The sequence below is a fragment of the Wyeomyia smithii genome, chromosome 2 (assembly GCF_029784165.1).
Source record: "Wyeomyia smithii strain HCP4-BCI-WySm-NY-G18 chromosome 2, ASM2978416v1, whole genome shotgun sequence".
NCBI classification, from domain to species: Eukaryota; Metazoa; Arthropoda; class Insecta; order Diptera; family Culicidae; genus Wyeomyia; species Wyeomyia smithii.
In genome coordinates, this window is record NC_073695.1 from 39,989,432 (window position 1) to 40,015,452 (window position 26,021).

At 37.3% G+C, this 26,021-nt stretch overlaps 1 protein-coding gene across 1 annotated transcript in view; it reads right to left on the reverse strand.

The window, feature by feature from the left end:
* LOC129721454 (titin) overlaps nt 1-26,021 on the reverse strand; it is a 383,256-nt gene that overhangs the window by 352,413 nt on the left and 4,822 nt on the right. The window contains exons 2-3 of the mRNA XM_055674011.1: nt 14,584-15,472; nt 806-1,001 (exon numbers count right to left, since the gene is read on the reverse strand). Coding sequence (XP_055529986.1) covers nt 806-1,001; nt 14,584-14,753 — 366 coding nt within the window. The 5' untranslated portion in view covers nt 14,754-15,472. The remainder of the gene's footprint in view (nt 1-805; nt 1,002-14,583; nt 15,473-26,021) is intronic.

The following is a 26,021-nucleotide window of genomic DNA, read 5'->3' on the forward strand; positions in this document are numbered from 1 at the left end:
CCCGCACCCTGCAGAGCACCATTTTGGCAATCCCTGGTCTAGATCATACGGTTATCACTGAAATTTAGAACACTAATTTTCACAGTGATCGTTAGACCTTTCATGGAGAAAGACAACAATCTATACCACGAGGCAAACTGTCAGGTGAAACACTCAAGGTTGCCACTGGTACCCTTTTGTACCACGATGTTTATATACCGCTTCACAGGGGGCAAAAAGAAAGACCCAATGCAAAATGAACAATAATTGACATTTGTTCGTCATCGTTGTTCGCTTCTCGATTGTAAACGAAACACATTGCGGCATTGTTAGGAAGGGCAAATCTATACCGTAAAAAAAACGCGAAGAGGTGGGAAGTGCACTACTTTCTTAGTCACTCACAATAGATTAGATTTCTACCAAGTTAGAGTTCAAAATAAAACCGACCTGTAGCTCAACATACATTAACATGTTCAAGGTTTATGAGTAAAGTTATAAACCTTTTTTTTATTCTTTAAAGACGGATTATTAGCCGCCACTGCATATGCCTAGGCTGTTTTTGCAGCTTATCGCGCACCAGTTTTCTCTTGTGTTTTGTTAGCGCATGCCACAATGCAGTCGACAGGTGCACGTTCCATCTACCGCTGCTGTGCCCTTGGGTTTTTGGACCCTAATCGACACAGGTGATTTTTCGCTATGCATCCGAAGGGAGACACAACAGCACGTGCCGTCACAAACACACACACAACAGTAGAAAAAAAGAGGACAAGCCAATTATCAGCGTATCATCTGCCCATTTGTCACAGTCCGGTGCATGTTGACTTACCTCTCCCTGGCGGTGCTGGCGAGCGCAATTTTCCACCCGGTTCTTCTCCCAGAAGGCATCCGGTCGGATGACCAGAAAGCTGTCCAGGTTGGGCCCGAGCAGTGACTGCACGTGCCGAATGTACTGGCGAGCCGAACGCCAGGAGCACTTCTGGGCGTCAAGGACCACCGCGAAACCGGCTGCGATCGTGTCGGAGCTGAAATTGAAGAGGAACGGAATTGTATTCATTGAAGTTTACATTGGCTTATTTTAATTGATTCTAGTGATCTAGTTTGGGATGGGTTAGCCGAATAATTAACTGAAGCAACCGCAACTGCGATGACTAAAATCATCATATTTAGTTTCACTCAAACATTTCTTTCCGCTTTCATGAACGCATGCATACAAAACATAATTGGTAATGAATTCAAGTTTTTCGAATATTTTTTCAACCCAAACTCAGTCAGGCAGTTTTGGAAATGAATTGGCTATAAATGAAACGGACAATGGTTGTAAATACATCTGTCGAAGCTTTTCATTTATGGTTCACGAAAATGTAACTTTCATTGTTATTTATTCGAGTAATTCATTCAAAATTATCGGGAAAAAATAGTTATCATAATATGGTTGGACTTTTTTTTATTATTTCAAATTAATGGGTAATTCTGTAACATACTAAGAGACGATTTTTGGTGATAGTTTTCGTTTGTTTTGCCTTCTCTGGATTTATGAAGATTGTTAACGATTTCATACTTCTTTTGAAATCGCTTCCACCTTTATTTTATATGTTTGTATGTTTCAACACATTGAAGTAGGTAACTTTATTTGATTTTTTTACCTGATGTCTACCTATATATGACAATGGATTTGAGCTTAATTGATTTTTTTTGTTTTTAACCTTTTTGTTAAGTTTCAAATCTGATTTGAAATACTCTATTTAGTGCAACGTGTTTTTTTACTTGGCTTCTATCTGTGATTTTTTGATGTATGATGCGAGAACATTTTTCCCCGAGGTTGGATCTATCATAAAAATTTTGCTTCAATCATGAGTAGGAATCTACGGTTCAGATCCTATTCGGTTTTGACAACACCCATGATTACTCTGTGTTTCCAAAATCGAACCGGACCAAAAAAGAACAATTTCGACTTTTATTTAACTATTTTGAATATTTGCCTTTTTCCTAGAAAGGAATAGCAATCACTTGCAAAACCGAAAGTATAAAAGTGCTCCAAAGGGCCGAATGGCATATATCACTCGACTCAGCTCGACGAGCTGAGCATTTTCTGTATGTGTGTGTGTATGTGTGTGTGTGTATGTGTGTGTGTACGTGTGTGTGTATGTGCCGATTTTTATTCTCACTCACTTTTCTCAGAGATGGCTGGACCGATTTTCATGAAATTAATTGCAAATGAAAGGTCTTGTTGCCCCACAAGACCCTATTGAATTTTATTGTAATCGGATTATTAGTTTAGAGGTTATGTTTAAAAATGTGAAAATAATGAAACATCAATATCTCAGAAACTACACAACCGATTTGAACAAATTGAACAATTGGTCTCAAAAGAACGGGCTACCTAGAAAACCCTAAAGTTTTGAATTTCATGAAGATTGAACTAGTGGTTCAAAAGTTATGGAAAGAAACGTGTTCTGAAGACTGTTTAATCTCACTCATGTTTCTCAGAGATCGCTGTACCGATTTTCATAAAATTAGTATCAAATGGAAAGTCTAATTGCCCCATAAGACCCTTTTGATTTGTTTTGCAGTCGGACTATTACTTTGCCTGTTATGTTTGAAAATGTGAAATCCAGCTATGCAAAGGAACATATTCCGAAGACTACTTGGACTCACTCACTTTTCTCAGAGATGGCCGACCCGTTTTCCACAAAATTAGTGTCAAATGAATGGTCTAGCTGCCTCAAAAGACCCTATTGAATTTTACTGTAATCGAACTGTAACTTCATTTGTAATGTGCCGACTTGTGAAAATCACGAAACTTCATTATCTCAGAAACTACACAACCGATTTGAATATTATTATCAGATGAGCGGGCTAGTTAAGGGTTAACTGATGAATTATGATTGAACACGTGGTTTCAAAGTTTGGCTGCCCTACACGTTCCCATTTCATTTGATTATAATCGAACTCAAGCAACCGTTATGTATTAAATTGTTAATAAAACAACGAAAGTCTATTATCTCAAAGATTACATGACTTATTTGAACATAACTAGTGTCATACGAACGAGTCATCTCTCAAACTTACAAATAACAAACTTCATAACAATTTGATATGTGGCTCAAAAGTTATGGAAAGAAGGGAAATTCAAAGACTATTTAAAACTATACCTGCTTTGATCGATATATGTGGTCTCAACATAATTTAAATGTGGTGTCGTACTATTTGAACGTTCCAAGTTCATTGATTCCTTGCGGTTTGTTTGAAGTGTGCAAATGCACAACGAATCGGCCATAGGATATGATCAAAGTCAAATAACAAATCGTTTGAAATGATTGGTTTTATCGAAATGACAACATCCTCGTCTTTTGGCTTCTGTACATCGCCTCAATTCTGAATATATTCATATTGGGTGGTATTCTGTCATTATCAACAGACTTTCTGGCATCAATCTGACACCGGAAATACCCATATTGGGAGGTATTTTTGATTGTTTTCCAGAAACTAAAAGTGGTCGTCTTCAAATTCAAAATAGTGTCCAGGGTCAATGTTTGGTTTCTATGCATCATCACGTTTACGGAAATATCCATATTGAGTATTATTCGGTCATTTCCGACTGTTGCCTATAAGTTGCCATTTAGCGATTCAAAATGGTGCCTGAGGTCAATTGTTAGCTCCTTGCATCATTCTGGTTCCAGAGATACTCATATTGGATAGTATTTGTTTATTTTAGGCTGTTTTTCACAAACCGGTAGTCGCCATCTTGGATTTCAAAATGGTATTTGTCTGAGGTCGATTATGGAACATATTTGTTACCACTAAAAACATTCACCTGCCAATATGGTTCCATATAGTTGATTAGTTCGCGAGATGTGCAAAAATTTGTGAAGAAACATGTACTTCCAGAAGAGGGAGGGGCGTCAAACCATTATGGACATATTTGTTACCTCTAAAAACATTCACATACCAAATTTGGTTGTATTTTCTTGATTGGTTCTTGAGTTGTGCGAAATTTGTGTTTCATTTTCATGGGATCCCTCCCTTATAGAAGAGGGAGTCGGGTTTCAAACCATTATGTACATATTTGTTACCACCAAAAACATTTACCTGCCAAATTTTGTTCCATTTGGTTGATTAGTTCTCGAGATGTGCACAAATTTGTGTTTCATCCAACTATTATGGACATATTAGTTACCTCTTAAAACATCCACATGCCAAATTCGGTTTCATTTGCTTGGTTTGTTCTTGAGTTGTGCAGAAATTTATGTTTCATTTGTATGAGACCCCTCCCTTCCAGAAGAGGGACGGGTCTCAAACTATCATAGGAACCTTTATCGGCACCAAAAACCCCTACATACAAATTTTCACGTCGATCGGTAATATATGTAAAGATTACAACATTTACCCAACTAACCCCTTTTCCAAAAACCTAAATTCTGCAAGCTTTTGCATTAGTGCATTAGTGCATTAAGAACAAGGACACAAAACCGGAGTTTCGCTTCTCGCACAATGGGTCAATTACATGTTATAGAAAAAATGGGTTTTCTCAGGCATCTCTATAACAGCGCATTTTTTGGATATATCCAATGAAAAACGTATTATTTGGATTTTAATTCTAGATCTGTTGGCAAGAGAAAAACTGCTGTGAAAATCACCTTATTTTTTTAGAAAAATGCGAATATCTCATCATGTATTCTCGATAGCAACTTACAATAACCCTCATTTTGTTGCCTTTATAGAGTACAATAAACATGCCAATTTTTATGACAATCGATCCAGTTTACACAAAGTTATAGCAATTTCACGTTTTTAGCAACTTTTGGACATCAATTTTTGACGTGCTTTTTACCCCACTTACCCCTTTTCAAAAAATCCGACATTATGCAAAACATTGTTCTATTATGAAGATAAACAAACCACGAAAGTTTCAGTTCGATCGGAGAACCTCGATACAACCTCCCTTGTAAAGGTGGTTGCGGTTCTCGCGAACTAGCTCTTAAACAATGTTAATCCTCAGTTTTTAATAATTTAACGCTAACGTAAGAACTAGCACAATAATCGCGAACACAGACGGAACACGACGAGTGATTAGACAAGACACTTACTTGTGTTAGTGTCTTGTCCAATCACTCGTCGTGATCCGTCTGTGTTCGCGATTATAATGTTAATCCTGTGTCACTTTTTCTGGTCTTGAATAAAAAATATAATTCCTATTACTCTTTTCTACACTACTCTTTTGTATTGCATGATTTTCAATGTTATTGAGTCTTTCAAAACCTTTATTTTTGCCGTAATTTTCTACTTAAATATACTAAAAAAGTCAAAGTGTAAATCTTGTTAATTTTTTATGAATTACATAAGGTTATAAAATGTGCATATTTTGAAGTAATTTTTCATTACATAACATATAAGTGGCGCCGGCAAAACTCGTTCCGCACATTTTTTTTATTCAAACCATTTTATACATTCCAAATTGATTCCGCATACATCCAATACCCTTGCATTCTGTTTATAGTTTGCAAATGCATTACAAATCGAGTTTTGGATAGATTCAACCTCAAAAGGCTTTTGTAATGATTAGTTTTATCGGACAGAGAACAGTCTTTGGCTTTTGTGCATCATCTATATTTCGGAAATGGTATTGGTCATTTCCGCCTATTTTTTAAAAGTTGAAGGTTGTCATCTTGGATTTCAAAATGGCTGCTGCTCCGATCATTGTGAGCAGTTTTCCGGGAAAATTAATTTAATATGAGTTTTATTTAAATGGGAACCCTCTCCCCTCCAGAGAAAGGAGGATGTCAAACTATGATAGAAATGTTTCTTGTATACTAACATCTTTATTCTCCAAATATAGTTCCATTTGCTTGATTACTTCTCGAGTAATGTAGAAATTTGTGTTTCATTTTGATGTGAGCCTTTCCTTCAGACAGACAGACAGACAGACAGACAGACAGACAGACAGACAGACAGACAGACAGACAGACAGACAGACAGACAGACAGACAGACAGACAGACAGACAGACAGACAGACAGACAGACAGACAGACAGACAGACAGACAGACAGACAGACAGACAGACAGACAGACAGACAGACAGACAGACAGACAGACAGACAGACAGACAGACAGACAGACAGACAGACAGACAGACAGACAGACAGACAGACAGACAGACAGACAGACAGACAGACAGACAGACAGACAGACAGACAGACAGACAGACAGACAGACAGACAGACAGACAGACAGACAGACAGACAGACAGACAGACAGACAGACAGACAGACAGACAGACAGACAGACAGACAGACAGACAGACAGACAGACAGACAGACAGACAGACAGACAGACAGACAGACAGACAGACAGACAGACAGACAGACAGACAGACAGACAGACAGACAGACAGACAGACAGACAGACAGACAGACAGACAGACAGACAGACAGACAGACAGACAGACAGACAGACAGACAGACAGACAGACAGACAGACAGACAGACAGACAGACAGACAGACAGACAGACAGACAGACAGACAGACAGACAGACAGACAGACAGACAGACAGACAGACAGACAGACAGACAGACAGACAGACAGACAGACAGACAGACAGACAGACAGACAGACAGACAGACAGACAGACAGACAGACAGACAGACAGACAGACAGACAGACAGACAGACAGACAGACAGACAGACAGACAGACAGACAGACAGACAGACAGACAGACAGACAGACAGACAGACAGACAGACAGACAGACAGACAGACAGACAGACAGACAGACAGACAGACAGACAGACAGACAGACAGACAGACAGACAGACAGACAGACAGACAGACAGACAGACAGACAGACAGACAGACAGACAGACAGACAGACAGACAGACAGACAGACAGACAGACAGACAGACAGACAGACAGACAGACAGACAGACAGACAGACAGACAGACAGACAGACAGACAGACAGACAGACAGACAGACAGACAGACAGACAGACAGACAGACAGACAGACAGACAGACAGACAGACAGACAGACAGACAGACAGACAGACAGACAGACAGACAGACAGACAGACAGACAGACAGACAGACAGACAGACAGACAGACAGACAGACAGACAGACAGACAGACAGACAGACAGACAGACAGACAGACAGACAGACAGACAGACAGACAGACAGACAGACAGACAGACAGACAGACAGACAGACAGACAGACAGACAGACAGACAGACAGACAGACAGACAGACAGACAGACAGACAGACAGACAGACAGACAGACAGACAGACAGACAGACAGACAGACAGACAGACAGACAGACAGACAGACAGACAGACAGACAGACAGACAGACAGACAGACAGACAGACAGACAGACAGACAGACAGACAGACAGACAGACAGACAGACAGACAGACAGACAGACAGACAGACAGACAGACAGACAGACAGACAGACAGACAGACAGACAGACAGACAGACAGACAGACAGACAGACAGACAGACAGACAGACAGACAGACAGACAGACAGACAGACAGACAGACAGACAGACAGACAGACAGACAGACAGACAGACAGACAGACAGACAGACAGACAGACAGACAGACAGACAGACAGACAGACAGACAGACAGAATATTTGAGTAGAACTCAATTTGTTCTTACTGTATTTTTATCGTGACCGGTGGATTAAATAGGATCGCTTGCTTCTTACGAAACTCTCGAACGAAAGTATAAATGCGGTCAGAATGGATGCTCTATCAATGATAAGTTTCGCAAAGCCAAAAGCTTACTCACGGGTTATATTTTATTGTCTGAAATATTCAAAAGGCTTGGTCAACTAGCAAAATTTCTACGTTTTTTTACGTTATGTAATTTGATGTTTTCCGTGATGCACCGCCTTATTTAAAATGTAAAAAATCATATCATATCTTCATGGAAATCAGCAATTCTAACGATTTAGAAGAATTTAGCTGAAATACTGTAAGGTATACAGCCCTAGGGGTTGTATGAAACGGTGACGTAGGACTAAATTTATATATTATATGCTGGCGATAAACTGTTCATAGGCAACACTATCGTTTATATTTGATGGTCGTTATTGTAAAACTAACCATGCATCGTTAAAACATGAAAATTTTACACTAGTAGTAGTTGCGGAAATTCTGATAACTCTAATCTTCAAGCATCTATAGTTCTGAAAATAACCGATTCCATAATCCTAACACAGACTGTACACAAATGTAAGATTGTTAGGGATTTATGAGTAATCTTAGACACCAAGCTAACCTTTGCGAAGCATTTTCAAGACCCGTAGACTATCAAACTATTATCTACTACAAATGTAAGACTATTTTGGAATATAGTTATCCCATTTAAAATCCTGAACAAACTTTGCAGAAAATGGTACAATAACTTGCATGATGCATCAATATAATCTACATTGCAAAACCATTGCACAATGGTCCAGAAACCGAATTAAGCGGGAAATTTGGATCTAGAGCTTGTTAACAATACTCTAGAGAACAACTTCGTACTATAAAGTTAAATATATGATTAAGCGCTTATTAAAAATAAAATAAAAAGGGTAACATAAATTTACGATGAAATCGAGTATATAACTTTTTATCTTTGAAGATAGAAAAAATGTTTTTCTTGATGTTCTAACCATGTTAATTTAAAGCAGTTTGTAGAAAAAAGTTTTCTTCTATTTTTGGAAATAACCGAATAAGATTTAAAAAACATTTTTTTTAGCTCTAATTGTTTTGTCTTCGAACGATTTTTTTTTAAATAAAGTGTATCGGATAAAGTCGTTTTTTATGGTATTTCGGACCAGGTCGCCTCAGGGATCCATTTTGGGTGATCAGTACCGAAATAGGCTGACTATAAAAATGGTTTATTCGATATATTCAATGTTCAAATATTTATAACTTTTGAACCAGCTGATCGATCTTCGATCCCTTTAGATTCAATTTTTTTCTAGTGGCATTAAAAAATGCCGAGAAAGAAGAATTGACGTGCTTTAAATACAAAAAAAAAATATTTGTCATGTTTTCCAAATTTACATTTAAATTAACATGGCTATAACATTGTAGAACAACATATTTTTCTATCTACAAAGTTGAAAAAAAGTTGAACCTTATATAAAGTTTTTCTCTAAAGCATTGTTATCGAGTTCTAAATCCAACATTTTTAATTTAAACATTTTTAATTGTAAGTTACAACTGAAATCAAATAATGTCCTAAACACCATTCCAGAATCCATGAAAAAATAAATATTTGAACTACAAACGTCGTTTGTAACATTTTTGTTCCAATAACGTTTATTTAATTTTTATTGCTCATAATACTAGGATTTTGAAAGTCTCCTGAATAAAAACTCCAATTGATTTCGGAATTGTTTCGGCATGTAATGTTCAATCTAGCTAAAATCTCTTAGCTCCAAAATAATGGTATTTTTGAGTATGAAGAGAAAACAAAACATTAGTTGGATCAAATGTAAGGGGTTTCTGGTTCATCTGGAATTATTAAAAAATGTGAACTTACTTGAAAATAACAACTAAACCTCCCAGACATTGAATAAACCATACACTCCATGATAATATAACAAGAAAAAAAAAAAAAAAAAAAAAATATATATATATATATATATATATATATATATATATATATATATATATATATATATATATATATATATATATATATATATATATATATATATATATATATATATATATATATATATATATATATATATATATATATATGCACTTCTGGTCATCTGGAATAGTTTTAAAAAAAATGTGGAGAATGTGTCAACTATCAAATGATTTGCATGGGAAAATAATTTAGTAAAACCTAAAGCGAAAAGAAGTGATACGAAAAATTCTGTTGCAATGTTGAAGTATTTTAGCTAAATTACACAATTGACAATACAAATACCGCATTCTTTTCGATACTGTTGATCAAATAGGAATCAATAACTAACGACGATGGAAGATTGAGAAAACATAACCTTATATGGAAATACTTTCAAGCAAGAAAAGTGAAACGTTCCAACTTAGTTCTGTTTTTTTTCCTGTTCCACTTGATTTAGAATTCGATGGAGCAGATTTGCAGTCACATTTGCTAGAATACACGTACACCCCGCAATATTAGCCATCAATTCGAGCGTGCCTCAAACCTTTAAATCGAAACCTCTAACTAGCCGTGAAGGTTACACGGAAGCGATACGCTTTGGCGCCGCAACAATTGGGAGGGCGTGTGGGACTCCACGGTAGACCGCATTCTCGGGCGTTGTTTGTCGTTACGGAAGGACAGCCGAGAGATCGTGATCGTGAAGGTGAGTTCATTCGCATTGGAAACAAAATTAACCCGTAAAGACCCGGGACGGAACTTTTTTTTAGAAAATGGTCGTTCTCAGCGATGCTGCGGCCGATTTGAGTAAACTCGGAATATTATTCAAGGGGAATAGTTGCTCTAAGTTTTAGTAAGGGTGCCACCCCTCTGAACCCCTCCCAGTTTATGTGAGACCCAAATATGTCTGTGCCTTTTTTTATTTTTTCCTACTGATTGAACAAACGCATGGATTTATCATACGTATCAAATGTCCTTTGCATCAAATTATGTCGAGTAGATGAAATACGATTAACAAAAGTAAATTTTGAAGTTACCAAATTATTTCAGTGCAAAATCACATAACTACGTATTTTCATAGAAAGTCAAAAAAGATGTTCTACTGAGGGAGATTGTAGATGTGTCCTTCAAGTTTTCTACTCTACATTTTTAGAATTAGGTCTTCTAAGTCCAAATATGTTAAAAGATTCATTCTAGCATATACAGATTTTGAGAAAAACAAGTTTGAATTAACTAAAGTACGAATTTTCATGGAAATTCGATTTTCTCAGTCTCTCACAGTAGGTTTCTATTTTGTTTTTCCATTTTTCAACTTTGCATTTCTAGAAAAAGGTCTCCTGAATTCAAATATGGCGAAAGATTTATTCTAGCATGAACAGATTTTGAGAAAAACAAGTTTGAATTCACTAAAGTACGAATTTTCATGGAAATTCGATTTTCTCAGTCTCTCACAGTAGGTTTCTATTTTGTTTTACCATTTTTCAACTTTACATTTTTAGAAAAAGGTCTCCTGAATTCAAATATGGCGAAAGATTTATTCTAGCATGAACAGATTTTGAGAAAAACAAGTTTGAATTCACTAAAGTACGAATTTTCATGGAAATTCGATTTTCTCAGTCTCTCACAGTAGGTTTCTATTTTGTTTTTCCATTTTTCAACTTTGCATTTCTAGAAAAAGGTCTCCTGAATTCAAATATGGCGAAAGATTTATTCTAGCATGAACAGATTTTGAGAAAAACAAGTTTGAATTCACTAAAGTATGAATTTTCATGGAAATTCGATTTTCTCAGTCTCTCACAGTAGGTTTCTATTTTGATTTTCCATTTTTCAACTTTACATTTTTAGAAAAAGGTCTTCTGAATTCAAATATGGCGAAAGATTTATTCTAGCGTGAACAGATTTTGAGAAAAACAAGTTTGAATTCACTAAAGTACGAATTTTCATGGAAATTCGATGTTCTCAGTCTCTCACAGTAGGTTTCTATTTTGTTTTTCCATTTTTAAACTTTGCATTTCTAGAAAAAGGTCTCCTGAATTCAAATATGGCGAAAGATTTATTCTAGCATGAACAGATTTTGAGAAAAACAAGTTTGAATTCACTAAAGTACGAATTTTCATGGAAATTCGATTTTCTCAGTCTCTCACAGTAGGTTTCTATTTTGTTTTTCCATTTTTCAACTTTGCATTTCTAAAAAAAGGTCTCCTGAATTCAAATATGGCAAAAGATTTATTCTAGCATGAACAGATTTTGAGAAAAACAAGTTTGAATTCACTAAAGTACGAATTTTCATGGAAATTCGATTTTCTCAGTCTCTCACAGTAGGTTTCTATTTTGTTTTTCCATTTTTCAACTTGACATTTTTAGAAAAAGGTCTCCTGAATTCAAATATGGCAAAAGATTTATTCTAGCATGAACAGATTTTGAGAAAAACAAGTTTGAATTCACTAAAGTACGAATTTTCATGGAAATTCGATTTTCTCAGTCTCTCACAGTAGGTTTCTATTTTGTTTTTCCATTTTTCAACTTTACATTTTTAGAAAAAGGTCTCCTGAATTCAAATATGGCGAAAGATTTATTCTAGCATGAACAGATTTTGAGAAAAACAAGTTTGAATTCACTAAAGTACGAATTTTCATGGAAATTCGATTTTCTCAGTCTCTCACAGTAGGTTTCTATTTTGTTTTTCCATTTTTCAACTTTACATTTTTAGAAAAAGGTCTCCTGAATTCGAATATGGCGAAAGATTTATTCTAGCATGAACAGATTTTGAGAAAAACAAGTTTGAATTCACTAAAGTACGAATTTTCATGGAAATTCGATTTTCTCAGTCTCTCACAGTAGGTTTCTATTTTGTTTTTCCATTTTTCAACTTTGCATTTCTAGAAAAAGGTCTCCTGAATTCAAATATGGCGAAAGATTTATTCTAGCATGAACAGATTTTGAGTGAAACATGGTTAAAACTATCAAAGTATGTACGTCTTAGACAAGTAATTATATCTGTATCTAACTAGATACCAGCAACTCGGTATCAAAGTTTTGGTTCATAGCATAGAGCAGAATTCGTATATTTATAAACCATACGGAATCTCGGGTTGGTTTAGAAATATACGAACTGAAAAAAAAAATTAAAGCCTTTCAAGTTTTAAAACAAAAAAAAAAGAGTCACGTGGCTTGTGATTAGTCTTTAGAGTAAATAAAGCGGACGATAGAGTTTTTTTTTTGTTTTCTTGGACAATTTATACGGAGACTACGGTCGGAACTACGAATAACTAACCAAACCAACGAAGATAAAAAAAATCGATGTGAGCACTGGCACCGCAAAACGTTTGTGTTAGTGTGTACCTTAGTGTACCTTAGTCAGTACCTTAGTACCTTAGTGAGTTCAAACTCGTTTTTCTCAAAATCTGTTCATGCTAGAATAAATCTTTCGCCATATTTGGATTCAGGAGACCTTTTATAAAAATGCAAAGTTAAAAAATGGAAAAATAAAACAAAAATCTACTGTGAGAGACTGAGAAAATCAAATTTCCATGAAAATTCGTACTTTGGTGAATTCAAACTTGTTTTTCTCAAAATCTGTTCATGCTAGAATAAATCTTTCGCCATATTTGAATTCAGGAGACCTTTTTCTAAAAATGTAAAGTTGAAAAATGGAAAAACAAAATAGAAACCTACTGTGAGAGACTGAGAAAATCGAATTTCCATGAAAATTCGTACTTTAGTGAATTCAAACTTGTTTTTCTCAAAATCTGTTCATGCTAGAATAAATCTTTCGCCATATTCGAATTCAGGAGACCTTTTTCTAAAAATGTAAAGTTGAAAAATGGAAAATCAAAATAGAAACCTACTGTGAGAGACTGAGAAAATCGAATTTCCATGAAAATTCGTACTTTAGTGAATTCAAACTTGTTTTTCTCAAAATCTGTTCATGCTAGAATAAATCTTTCGCCATATTCGAATTCAGGAGACCTTTTTCTAAAAATGTAAAGTTGAAAAATGGAAAAACTAAATAGAAACCTACTGTGAGAGACTGAGAAAATCGAATTTCCATGAAAATTCGTACTTTAGTGAATTCAAACTTGTTTTTCTCAAAATCTGTTCATGCTAGAATAAATCTTTCGCCATATTCGAATTCAGGAGACCTTTTTCTAAAAATGTAAAGTTGAAAAATGGTAAAACAAAATAGAAACCTACTGTGAGAGACTGAGAAAATCGAATTTCCATGAAAATTCGTACTTTAGTGAATTCAAACTTGTTTTTCTCAAAATCTGTTCATGCTAGAATAAATCTTTCGCCATATTTGAATTCAGGAGACCTTTTTCTAAAAATGCAAAGTTGAAAAATGGAAAAATAAAATAGAAACCTACTGTGAGAGACTGAGAAAATCGAATTTCCATGAAAATTCGTACTTTAGTGAATTCAAACTTGTTTTTCTCAAAATCTGTATATGCTAGAATGAATCTTTTAACATATTTGGACTTAGAAGACCTAATTCTAAAAATGTAGAGTAGAAAACTTGAAGGACACAGCTACAATCTCCCTCAGTAGAACATCTTTTTTGACTTTCTATGAAAATACGTAGTTATGTGATTTTGCACTGAAATAATTTGGTAACTTCAAAATTTCTTTTGTTAATCGTATTTCATCTACTCGACATAATTTGATGCAAAGGACATTTGATACGTATGATAAATCCATGCGTTTGTTCAATCAGTAGGAAAAAATAAAAAAAGGCACAGACATATTTGGGTCTCACATAAACTGGGAGGGGTTCAGAGGGGTGGCACCCTTACTAAAACTTAGAGCAACTATTCCCCTTGAATAATATTCCGAGTTTACTCAAATCGGCCGCAGCATCGCTGAGAACGACCATTTTCTAAAAAAAAGTTCCGTCCCGGGTCTTTACGGGTTAATAACGAACGAACAAACCGCCAATCATTCCATTTCGAAGAGCGAAAATAACCTACCTCAAGGTGTTCAGTATGTATTTAACCGTGGTCTCCAGAAAACCCTTCATCCATGGTAGATTATCGTAGAACGGCACGGGAATTATGATTAACGGGTGCCCATCGCGGTCTCGGCCGCCGGGAATGTACGCCGTTTGGGTGTTCAGGGCGTTCAGAACGTCTGCTTCCATTGTGACGCGGTTGGCGCCAATTTCAACAAACGAGCATCGATTGACGATTGACTTAGACTGTCACTTGCAGCAAACCTTTCGGATCCTTTCTAATTGCCACATTGAATCACGGGCACTTCTCTTCACAGCAAACACACTGCTAAAGCACTTTATTGAAAGCGGAAATTGCCTGGCGTAAATCTGTAATTTATTGCTATCACTTTGGAACCATTTACGCAATCCCCTAAATAGTTAGTAGCACCGTTTGGGAAGCTTATTTGTTTTCACTTTCGAGCGGCACTAAGCCCAAACACGACACACGGCACTCCGAACGGGAACTTCACAGATCATTGGCTTGGCAAACAAACTTCTCAGCTTCATTCACACACAACACAACACACACTTGCGGTAGTGACCAAATTGAAACCAAACCAAGTTGCATTGCATATTCCATTTGTTTTATCTCTATCACTTTGGCTCTACGAGCTCGCTCTTAAGCCACCATTTCCGATCGCACTCTCTGATCAGACAGAGTCCAGGCAGGCACTAGCTTTTTGCTGCTTTTCTCCCTCTTGACGACGCGTGATGGTCCAATGAAGGTTTCCTCCAGCTGCGTTTGCGTTGCTCCGTGACAAACGATCGACTAGGCGGCTACGACGATAATGGAGAACTGAGGCGGCGCACAAGATGCAGTCAACCGACTAATGGCTCCGCGACATTCAATTCCGCCGTGTTGCTGTCTGTTGAGAAATGTGAGAGAGAGGAGAAATAATATATGAATGAATGAATGGATTCTGGCAACACTGATACCGAGTGTGGCGACAATGGGTTGGAAAGTATGTACGTATTACAAGGCCGTGTGTAGGGTTTTTTGTTTCAAGAGAGGAAAAAAAAGTTATTTAAGAAACTGTCATATCAGAAACATAAGTTTTTAGATAGACAATTAAACTAGTTAAAATAAGGTAAAAACAATTGCAACTGAAGCTGATTTAAAGTATCAACCTCTCACCCCTTCCTACCCACCCTTCAAAAAAAATCTTGCGCACGGCTATGGCGCACAGCACATTAGCTCGAAAGCCCTAGGAAACCTATACCGGGCTTGAAGGGTCGTTGCCAAGATGTTTGATATTGCTGTATGGATCAACGACGCGACTTACCCACATCCCACAGTCATAAATTGGCCTGTGCATGCTGAAGCATAAAAGTATGTTCGAGTACGACCGAAAGCACAGTCACCACTAGAGCCTAGGGTTGTCCATGATCGAGGGCTACAAGCTCCCACATAAAACTTGACACGATCACCCTTCCAAGTCCATATGTTCATACACAACCGCCAGAGATAAAATATGAAATGAGGAAAATTTAAATAACTACACGCTTCGAAAGTCCGGGACCAGAAGGAACGCATGTTCGCAGCTGATGAGTCGACTCACTTTCTGTTCGGGTAGTGAAACTGCCTCCAGACGATTGAATGTGTCCAAACAGAGGAGCCAAAGTTGAGTCCAACGGTCGTTGGCTTCTTTTCTTGTTTTGTTTTACTTTTGAGGTCAGCAATACCAGCCGGGATCGGTAAGGGTCCGTTTTCTACCGATTCGCGATCCTGTTCAAAATAGGCGCAAATCAAACCAAAACGAAAAGACAGAACACGCACAGAATATTAATGAACCGTATAACTTAATCAAGTAATTAATTAGAAGAGGAAAACGATTGGGAACTTTCGAAGGACTAAAAACAAAACAAACAAGCGGAAATTCACCTAGAAATAAAAAAGTGAGGAATTTTAAAGCAGTTAAACGGGATGAGTCGCTAAACTTTATGGGAAAAGTTTTAACTAACAAAAAGATTACAAAGTCCATTCCGCGACCTCAGATTCGCGGTCGTCATCGTCATCATCGCACCGCAAGCAAGCAAAAGAAATAAGCAACGGCGCTCGCCGAGCCTTTGGCTAGCCGTGACCACTGTTTGTTCGACAACTGGTTTGTAGGATTATTTTTCCTCTTTAAGTGTAGTGTTTTTTCGCACACCGCAGCCCAACAGTACCAGTGAAAGAGAAGGTCGCCAGGAGAAAGAAAGATCGCCATCGAACTTGTCGTCGTTGTCGTAAAGTGAAAATCGAATCACGAGAGGGAACCTGTTCGTACGAATCCCGGCATTACTCCCCATCGGAGCTCACCTCAATTTCATGTTGTTGTTTTATTTCTGCAAGACTATCATCGAGCATCCAAATGAAGCCTTCGCGAGATGCTGTGGCGATGGGAAGATTTCTCACCCCTCACCCCGGATACCTGGCCTGGTAGCCTCACCCCATAACCTCTGGCAATGGCAGCTGCTGCAGCCAAGTTCAATGTTTCTAAACAATCCGCGAGCATTCACTTCCTACCGCGTTGTCAGTGCATTCGAACCTCTGACAGATGCAGGAAGTGATGTTTTTATTTATTTTCAAGAGGTTTGCTTGGATGACAGATAGAGAAAAAAGTATACAATTGCTATTTGTTGAATTGGCCCTGACAGAAAACTATGTCATTTATTAAATTGATGATGGCTAAAAAATTAAAAAGTTTTTTCTGAAATCTGGCAAAAAATGTGTTACAGACATTCCCCAAAATTTTTGAAACCACTTAGGTATTTCATAGTTTCTCGAGCATTAGGCCGTTACCAATTTTATTTTTTTATGCCACTTTAATAACGTTACTTGCATACAATCTTTTATCAAAGATATTCCACTTTTTTGGCTCGGTGTCATTTATTTATGGATCTAAGTTCAATTCAAGTTTCAAAGTTGAAGAATATAGTTTATAGACTAAGCCTTCCAAATTTAATTATGTTTGCTAAATACTCTCAACATAAAAGTTAAGAAAACGAATAAAAAAATATATAAAACAGTGAATATTCGGGAATTTGGCTTTGGAAATTTAACCTGCATTCTGAATAAATGATTAGAAAAAGTTAAATCCTTAGAAATATATGGCGTGAAAACCGACTGTCCTTAGATGCGTTGAAAAATCCAATAGTGGACATGCACATTCTTTCAGCATTCCATTTCAGAACTTTTTTGATTGAACATTCCACTGCACACAGGATAATGAATCTCAGTGTGAGAACGGCTTCCCGGTTCCCACAGTGCAACTTGTCCAAGCCAGATACTTCGCAAATAGTGCACTACCGAGAATGGTTCTCTCGAGCAACTGTCACAGCAATGCAAACCTGTCGCTGAGACCGATAAAAACCAAAGATAGCACCACCTCCCGGAGCACCATCATCCGGTGGTCGACATCGGAGACGCACAAGACCCCATCGGTGGGTAATTAATATATTTTCTTTGCATCTATGGCACCATTGCGTTACCGAGAGGCTCGGACGAGCTAATAATTAGGCTTCAGGTCGTCTGCGGTATCGCTGCTGGACGCGATTCTCATTTCCTTCTGAACTCGTTCTGCCAGTTGTGGTTTCCTGGCTGGACTGGCGTGTTCCAAAGAGGCGTTGCCTCGTAACTCGAATGGTTAGTAGCTCTTTTATAATCGAAACGAGTGGAAAATGAGAGCACAGGATGGAAAGCCGAAGCTGACTGTGAATCGTTGCACAGTTTCATTCAGATCATTTTGCGTGAAAATGCTCTTAACCAGATTGATAAGATAGCTTTCGGCGATTTTTCCCTTAACTGAGAAACAAGATAAATGGTAAGCAGAACGAATAAAGATTATGTTCCCATGAACTCTTAAATTCAGCCGGGACCTTCCAAACATTAGAATTTCAAATTGCTCCTTCTGTCTACCTCAGTCACACGCAAAGTTGAGCCGAACATTATGGCACACCTTTTGTTGATCCATTTACAACCATTGAACATCTACAAAGTGTGTATTGACTTCCATTGAACTGAACTGGCTCCGTATAAACTGAACTGAAGACAGAAAAAAACACTCACGCAAGTGGCTTAACCATCAGAGCACCCTTTGCGTGTTGTTTACCGTCGTCTATCCGTGACCCGTCTGAGTGGAAAGCCCTTCAGGTGTGGAATGATATCTTTCGCGCAGGTCGGAACGAAACACGGCCCCGAAGTACAGCAGCCAACCAGTCAGCCAGCACAGTGCTTCGATTCGAACTCAGATTTACATACCTAATTGCGCCCGTCGACGTCGGTCGAGGATAGCAAAAACCACTTTCGCCGGAAAGATACACTCGAACCTCGAAGCTGGAAACAATCGAACCATTATGTGCGGCGTGGAGGCGTTTTCGAAAAGTCGGAAATCTGCCAACGATCAATGGCTAGACTTGCCAAGACTGTTCCCATTTCCCGGTTAGATGCCTAATTGCATCTGGAACCGCGTAAATTACGCAACGGTAGATCGCCAGATTCAATCGAAGATACGTTTCAAAGAGAAGCACTCTAATCATAGCCGTGCACTGGATTTCCGTTTGTGGAGGGATTCAACTTTTTAGACGCAAAAACAATGGCACTTTTGATATTTTTTTCTGAGGTTGTCGATTACACTAGTCAACACAGGTGCACTCAAAAAGCTCAAACCGGAAAAAATAAAAGATTATAGCTATTCAACCATTTCTGTAAATTTTGATGTCCCATCTACAACTTTGCAAAAGACGTCATACCAATTAAACCAACTGTTCTGGCTCCAATAATATTTGTAATCATCAATACCTTCCCAAAATAGCATTTTTCAATAGCTTCTCAAAAATGAGTCGTGTTCCAAACAATTAAACCAATAGCACAAAACGGTATCTTTTACCTATAGAAACGTCTTTGCAAAGTTTCAGCTAAATCAAAAAGGACAATTTAATAAAAAATATTTAAACTGGGACATTTTTGTGGAACTGCTCTTTACCTATCCAACATGGGCTTCCAAAAAACATAACTTGAATCCTTTTCAATACCATCATGTAAACACCAGGCCGGTCTCAATGGAAATTACTCAATATTATAATATTTTATCGTCTAAACTGGCCTATTTATAACACACATATTATTGATGAAACAAGAAAAATGACTACAAAATTTGATTTTTCTGCTTTTCAAAAATAAAATTGTATGCAATACAATCCAAAAGAAATTAAGAAGCAATTCAAATATGTTGTCTTATCTTTTCTAACTAATAAACGGCGACCAATTTTGCTTTAACATTTTTGCTGCATTTCGTCATTCCTCTAGTTGAAATTTTCTTCTATCAATTTCAATCATTTCATTTTCATTTAAACATTTATCAGCTGCAGTATCATTTCCATGCACATAAATCTATGAAAAAATAAAAAAAATAATTAAAAGAAATAAAATGATGACAAAAATCCTATTCATGGCTGTCACTATTTCAGTAATGTACTATTTGTAGCCAGTCACAATTATCTTATTCCATATTTCCTTTTCATTTAAAATCCCGTAAAGCAAATATTGTTTTTAATACATGTGTTTCACAGTTATATCATGATATGTCCTCGAGTTCTTTCGTACGATAACTCATGACTCAACAATGTGAAAAAGTGTGTCGAAACAAATCATGCTCTAATTTTACTTTCTCGTTAATTGCCCTTGATTGGTTGAACAAACTTTAGATATTTGTAGTCCCTCAATAAGGCTAGTAATGATAACCTCAAATAGAAATTCTCTAAAAGCTTAAGTTTTTTGTTGTTGTAGTTTTTACTATTCGCTGAATAGTTGCCGCTGATCATTTTCATATAAAGTCAATCACCATAATTAATCGGAGTCATCAAACAAAAATAGTAGGAAACAAAAACAAACTTTTCGAACCGTTACTCGAACCTGAATATTTTGGACCTCGATGTCCCCAGAAATGCTAATTTTTCACTCCCCTTCGTAGCTGCGGCGAGAACTGGACAAACGTCATCTGCCGCTTGATCGACCCAAACCGGGCCAAACAGTTATCGGGTGCTCATCTTTCGCCGCGACGTGACGATTTCCGCTATCTCCAAACCTGTTCCGGTCGGGGGAATGAGCGTCCCTGAGCGTGATCATTTTGACACGGATGCTGTGCAGAAGTAATACAGGAGGATCCGGCAAACTTGTCCTACCTTTTTGCGCTGATGATCAAACCTCACGGGCAACACAACACAACCGGCACGACGGTCAGTTCGGCCGATTGGCCACATCATGTTAGTAGCTAACTGTAAAAACATGTGTCTGAAGCTTTACACTTCGAACAGCGAAAGAAGAAAGAGCGAATTCCGAAACATTGTACGACGTGGCATGAGCGAGAGGTCGGAAGACTCGTGTAGCGCAAGAGGGCCCCAAATGGATTTGTAATCAAAACAAAAAGATCGGAAATTGAATCACTTGTACTTACTTACTATAATACGTATTGTTGTAGTCGTTAATCTCTCAATCTACGACCGAATCGTGAATGGAGCGAGGGCAACACTAATTGAGGGAAAAATGTGTCCCCTGGCTAGTCGTCAAGTGCCGCGCGACGACAGAAATGGAACGGGAACTTTCCGCCCTTTGTTTGTTTTTTTATTTCTCTTCTTTCGAAGGTTTGTTTGACCAAATGCGTGCGCGGTGTGCCGCGGCACTTCTGTGAGCGAAGAAAATTGAAGGTAGGAAACCGATTGTTCTTGGTGTTGTCTATTTAAATGCTTTTATCGATTGTCGAAAAATGTCCCATTGAGTTTTTTTTTGTTCGTGGAAACGATAAGCGTTGACTGCGCACTGCGAGAGGTTGTTAACTTGACTTGAGGACAATTTTCTGACTGGTTGGATTTTGAACGGAAATTTCTTTATTATTTGTTTCCATGTCGCTGTGCCAATTGTCATAATAAAAGAATGATTTTCCAAAAACGTTGAGGAATGAAAATTCGCCCATTTCTGCATTCTGCAATTATTCAATTAGAAAACACTCAGCTGGCTATTTGAGAATCAGTTCTTTGTTTCTAGAGTTGATCACGAAATCGTACCCAATTTGCGCCAATGGAATAGGTTTTACCTTGTCGGCGAGTGGTGACTCCAATCAATTCATTTTTGCTTGATCAACCGTTTGCTTCGTGCATTCGAGTGCCAATTACCGATCATCAAACCAGCCACTCTCCACCACCGGCTAGCCCCGATCAAAAGTATGATTTCTTTGTTTTCATCCATTGCTGTTCATCAGCGAAATAAAAAAGAGTAATTGTCGATATTTCACCTTGTCACCGTAAAACGCTTTCCACAAACACCTTTTTATGGTGGTTGTAATTGTAAAACTCCTCGCTCCGTTCTGCTGTCGCGATAAGTCTGACATTTATTCATGCGTCGGTGGCGCATCGATCGCTTGGCTCGAAGGAATTTGCAAGGTTCGGCATTTACTCGAAGGAGAGACATGCAGAAAAATTGAGGTTACAGCAGCGGATGAGTCTTGAAAGTTCATCAAGCGCCTAGCGGTTTCGATACCTGCCACTGCCACTCTGGGACGGGACAGAACGGCGCAGCTTGCATATTCCTATGCCTGACTTTAATGCACATTCCAAACCGAGTCGAAACGAGTAGCGCGCTGTGAATCGTTCCATAATCAACTATTCATAACTTTGGGGAGGTCGAGGTCCAAAGTATTGTTGTTGAGCGAAAAAAATTGCTTTCCCAATTGAAGCGGAGCTTGTTTTCTCCAGTTTGGCAGTACTTGAGATTTTCGTTTCAATTGTGGTGAATAATTGACGCGCTTGCAGCCGGACCTTCCCGATCGGGGAAAAGTTTGGCAAAATTATGATTAACGTATACGGGGAAATGGTGTCCGTTGTGTAAGCAGGCAAGACTTTAATCACACGTTGCTAAACCATTCCGCTCGGGACTCTCTTTTCGCTTTCTCACTTGCACTGGAAAGGTCAAATTTCGTAATTGAAGGAATTCCAGCTGTCGGACGCGGATCATCAGTCGAACGGGTGAACGAGACGAGCGGCAAGGAAGTGTTGCTGGGATAAGTGTCGGCGATAGCGATCGCTTAATTATCGACCCAAAATGGGATGCTGCGTTTCACGAGTTTTTTCCTTCTTTCTTTTATTTTGTCTTCTGTTAATGCCATATGAGCCTTGCTGTAAGGCTGCATAATGAAAATGTTTAGTTACTAGTAGTAACTACATGAGTCACAGCCGTGCGCACGAAAAAGGTTTTGGGGGATTCGACCGCTCCTAGAAAAACCGCGATATATTGTTTCTTTTTTAAAGAATTGAGAAACAACAAAACAATTCAAATTCTAACAATCATAATCAAAGCTATTCAAAATCAATGGAAACGTTGCTATGATGAAATCTTGTAATAATTGAAATGGTATAGAAGAAAATCAGACCATTGAAAAATGTAGTCGAACAAAAAATTAATCGAAAATTTATGTTTAATAGCTAATAACTGAAGGTACTGAAGCACCAGCATTCAAAAATATTTTCACAACCAAAAATTTAAATATGGGGCTGATTTTTTTCCAGTCATTAGTCAACAATTCGAAAAAATAAACAATTGAGGCAGTGTTGGAATCAAGCGAAAATGTTGCAAAGTCATCAAAGCACTGATGGTAGGGAAAACATATTTTTACCAATCGAAACTTGAAAAGCAAACGTAAACTTTGTCAAACTGAAAACTTAATTAGGGCTTACATGTAACATTTCAATTCTACCCTTCATCGCCACTGGTCTGAAATGATGAAGACTTTTTCAAATTTAGATTTACTTGAAAAATAAAAAGTCTATCATAGTGTGGTGCATGACCAAATTATAGACCATATAAAAGAAAAAAAGGATCATTTATCAAATATTTACCTACATAGGAAAATGATGAATAATAATAAAATGTTGAGAATCTTTATTTCGTAACATGTCTAAAAACGTTCAGTTCAGTAAACTACCTTCAAGTATATATTCAGAACATTTCTTTTAGTGATACTAAGCACTATTAAACCCAAACTAAACATTAGAACTAAAACTATAATCTATTCATGAATATCAATAAAATCACAGAATATTAATTTCTCAAATAATCGTATCATATTGTACGCCATTCTAAAATAGAAAAAAAATTAGAAAACTACTTGCGTTATATTCGTTTTATTTGATTTTCGAAATTTTTTCATCCCAAAAATCGAAAAGAGAGGATTTTTTTTATTTTAAATTACTATCCTTCTTCGTCAATAGTTGAACTTCCCCATACTAATTTTTATCATACTTTCTTTTTGAGGCCCCGTACTTTCCAGGCGTACATTGGAAAAAAATACCATAATTTTCTTCTGGTCGCCTCATTGGACTCAATAGGAAACGCTACGAAAAGGTAACCCGTACATTCTAATTTAGTTGAGCAATTCTCGCTGAAACTAGGCCACTAGGTGCACAAGGTCTTTCAAATTTGATATTAATGCACATAGTTATTAGAAATAAAAAAAAATGATAATGCCATTTTTGTTTGATCGAATTTGTTGATCCCTTGGTCACCAACGGGGGGAACAGTTTTCAGAAAAGTTTAAATTTTAGCAATTCTTGATGTATTATTGGAGCTATATCTCCAAAATTCGTTATGTAAAGTACTACAAGTAGCACTTTTCTGTAAAGAGGAATGATAGGGCTTTCATTGGAAGTGATCAGAATTTAGGCTGCCGTCTTGAATTTGGCCGCCATCTTGGAATATATCAGGAAAATGCAATTTTGACCGTGTTCGCAACTACCGATTTTCGATCTGAGACCAGCATTGGAAAGCTGAGAAAAAATGCTATAAGATGCAAGAAAAAAATTAGGTGAGTATCAGCGTTATCCCATCAATAATCAACGTACACCGCGCGATCAACGTAGTAACCTGTCTACTGAGACCAAGTGGATGCACATGTTATAACCCTACTAGCTCCATATATCATAATCAATTGAAGCTACAACTAGTACGCCACTACTGTTTTTTTTTTTGAGTTTAGTGAGAATAATGAATACAACATTAGCATGTTGGATACTAACAAAGCGATTGGATTTTTATTACTGAGCAGTTCATTTTTAATCAAGCAGTCATTTTTAATTTAGCTGAAACTTTGCATAGATTAGATTTAGCTGAAACTTTGCATAGATAGATTTAGGCAAAAGATGCCATTCTGTGCTACTGGTTTAATTTTTTGCGACACGACTCATTTTTGAGAAGCTATTGAAAAATGCTGTTTTGAGAAGGTATTGATGAATTCAAGTATTGTTAGGGCTATAACGGTTTGTTTGATCGGTATGACGTCTTCTATAAAGTTGTAGTTAGTATTTGATAGAACCTAACAAAAACTGATGTCTTGAAAGAAAACATGCAGCGGTACACGTTTTCCATTCGTGTGCAATCAAATAAAAACTGCAATGCTGCTGCTGATGGTGATTAAAAGTTTATCTCATTAATGTAGTATTGTCTCGATCTGCTCTAGATAGAATAGTGTTGCCTTAGAGCAATAGTGGTTTTAGGATTACTATAAATTGAGCTATAAAATTATAGCACCACTCTATCTCAGTAATAGTTGACTTCCGTTCGGTCTCTTTCCTGATTGACCGTCATCCAGTGCAGACGCACAAAGAAAACCATTGCATAATAAAGTTTATTATTTATTAGTTTATATAATTACAAACGCGTGTTCATTGTTTCCTCCCAACATATCAATTAATATGGTTACCATAAAAACCATAACTCAACAAATTATATACGTATTATATACGACTCTGTAATACAGCAAATGTATTTGTTGGCAAATAAAAAAGAAACTTGTCAAGCGAAAGGCACAAATGAATCGTTTTTAAACTTTAACTTTGTTCTAATTATTCGATGGGGGAGGCTGAGCATACGAGTTGATTCTGTTTGTGGGCTCTGTAACTTTTGTAACTAAAAATCCCTCAACCCAGTGTTTAGTCTCACGTCACCATACAACCTCTAGAGCTGTATACCTTGCAGTATCATCTTTCTGACAGAGCGCGAGTAGAGTTACGATTAAAGTGTTAATCTTTTGATGCTATCCAAGAATCAAGTCATTATTTGAGGCTATCATTAGAGAAGATCTACTGATGCACCAGATGATGTACCTTCGAACGGAACAAGTAAAAATTGGCCGAAAAACTATTTGAGAATTGAACGTATCTTACGGTTAAAATGACTTTGGCAGTTGAAGCCTAGCGTTGTCATGCAGTAAAATCACTTTTTCGTACCTTTGCTCGTCTTGTGGCTGTTTTTTGCACAGTGCTCGGCTTAATCGCATCCACTGAAGTCGATATACTGTGCCCGAGTGATGGTTTCGTTCGGTTTTAACCGATCATAATAAATCATTCTTTCTTTGCTTTGGGTTGCTATAATGAATCCATTTTTCATCA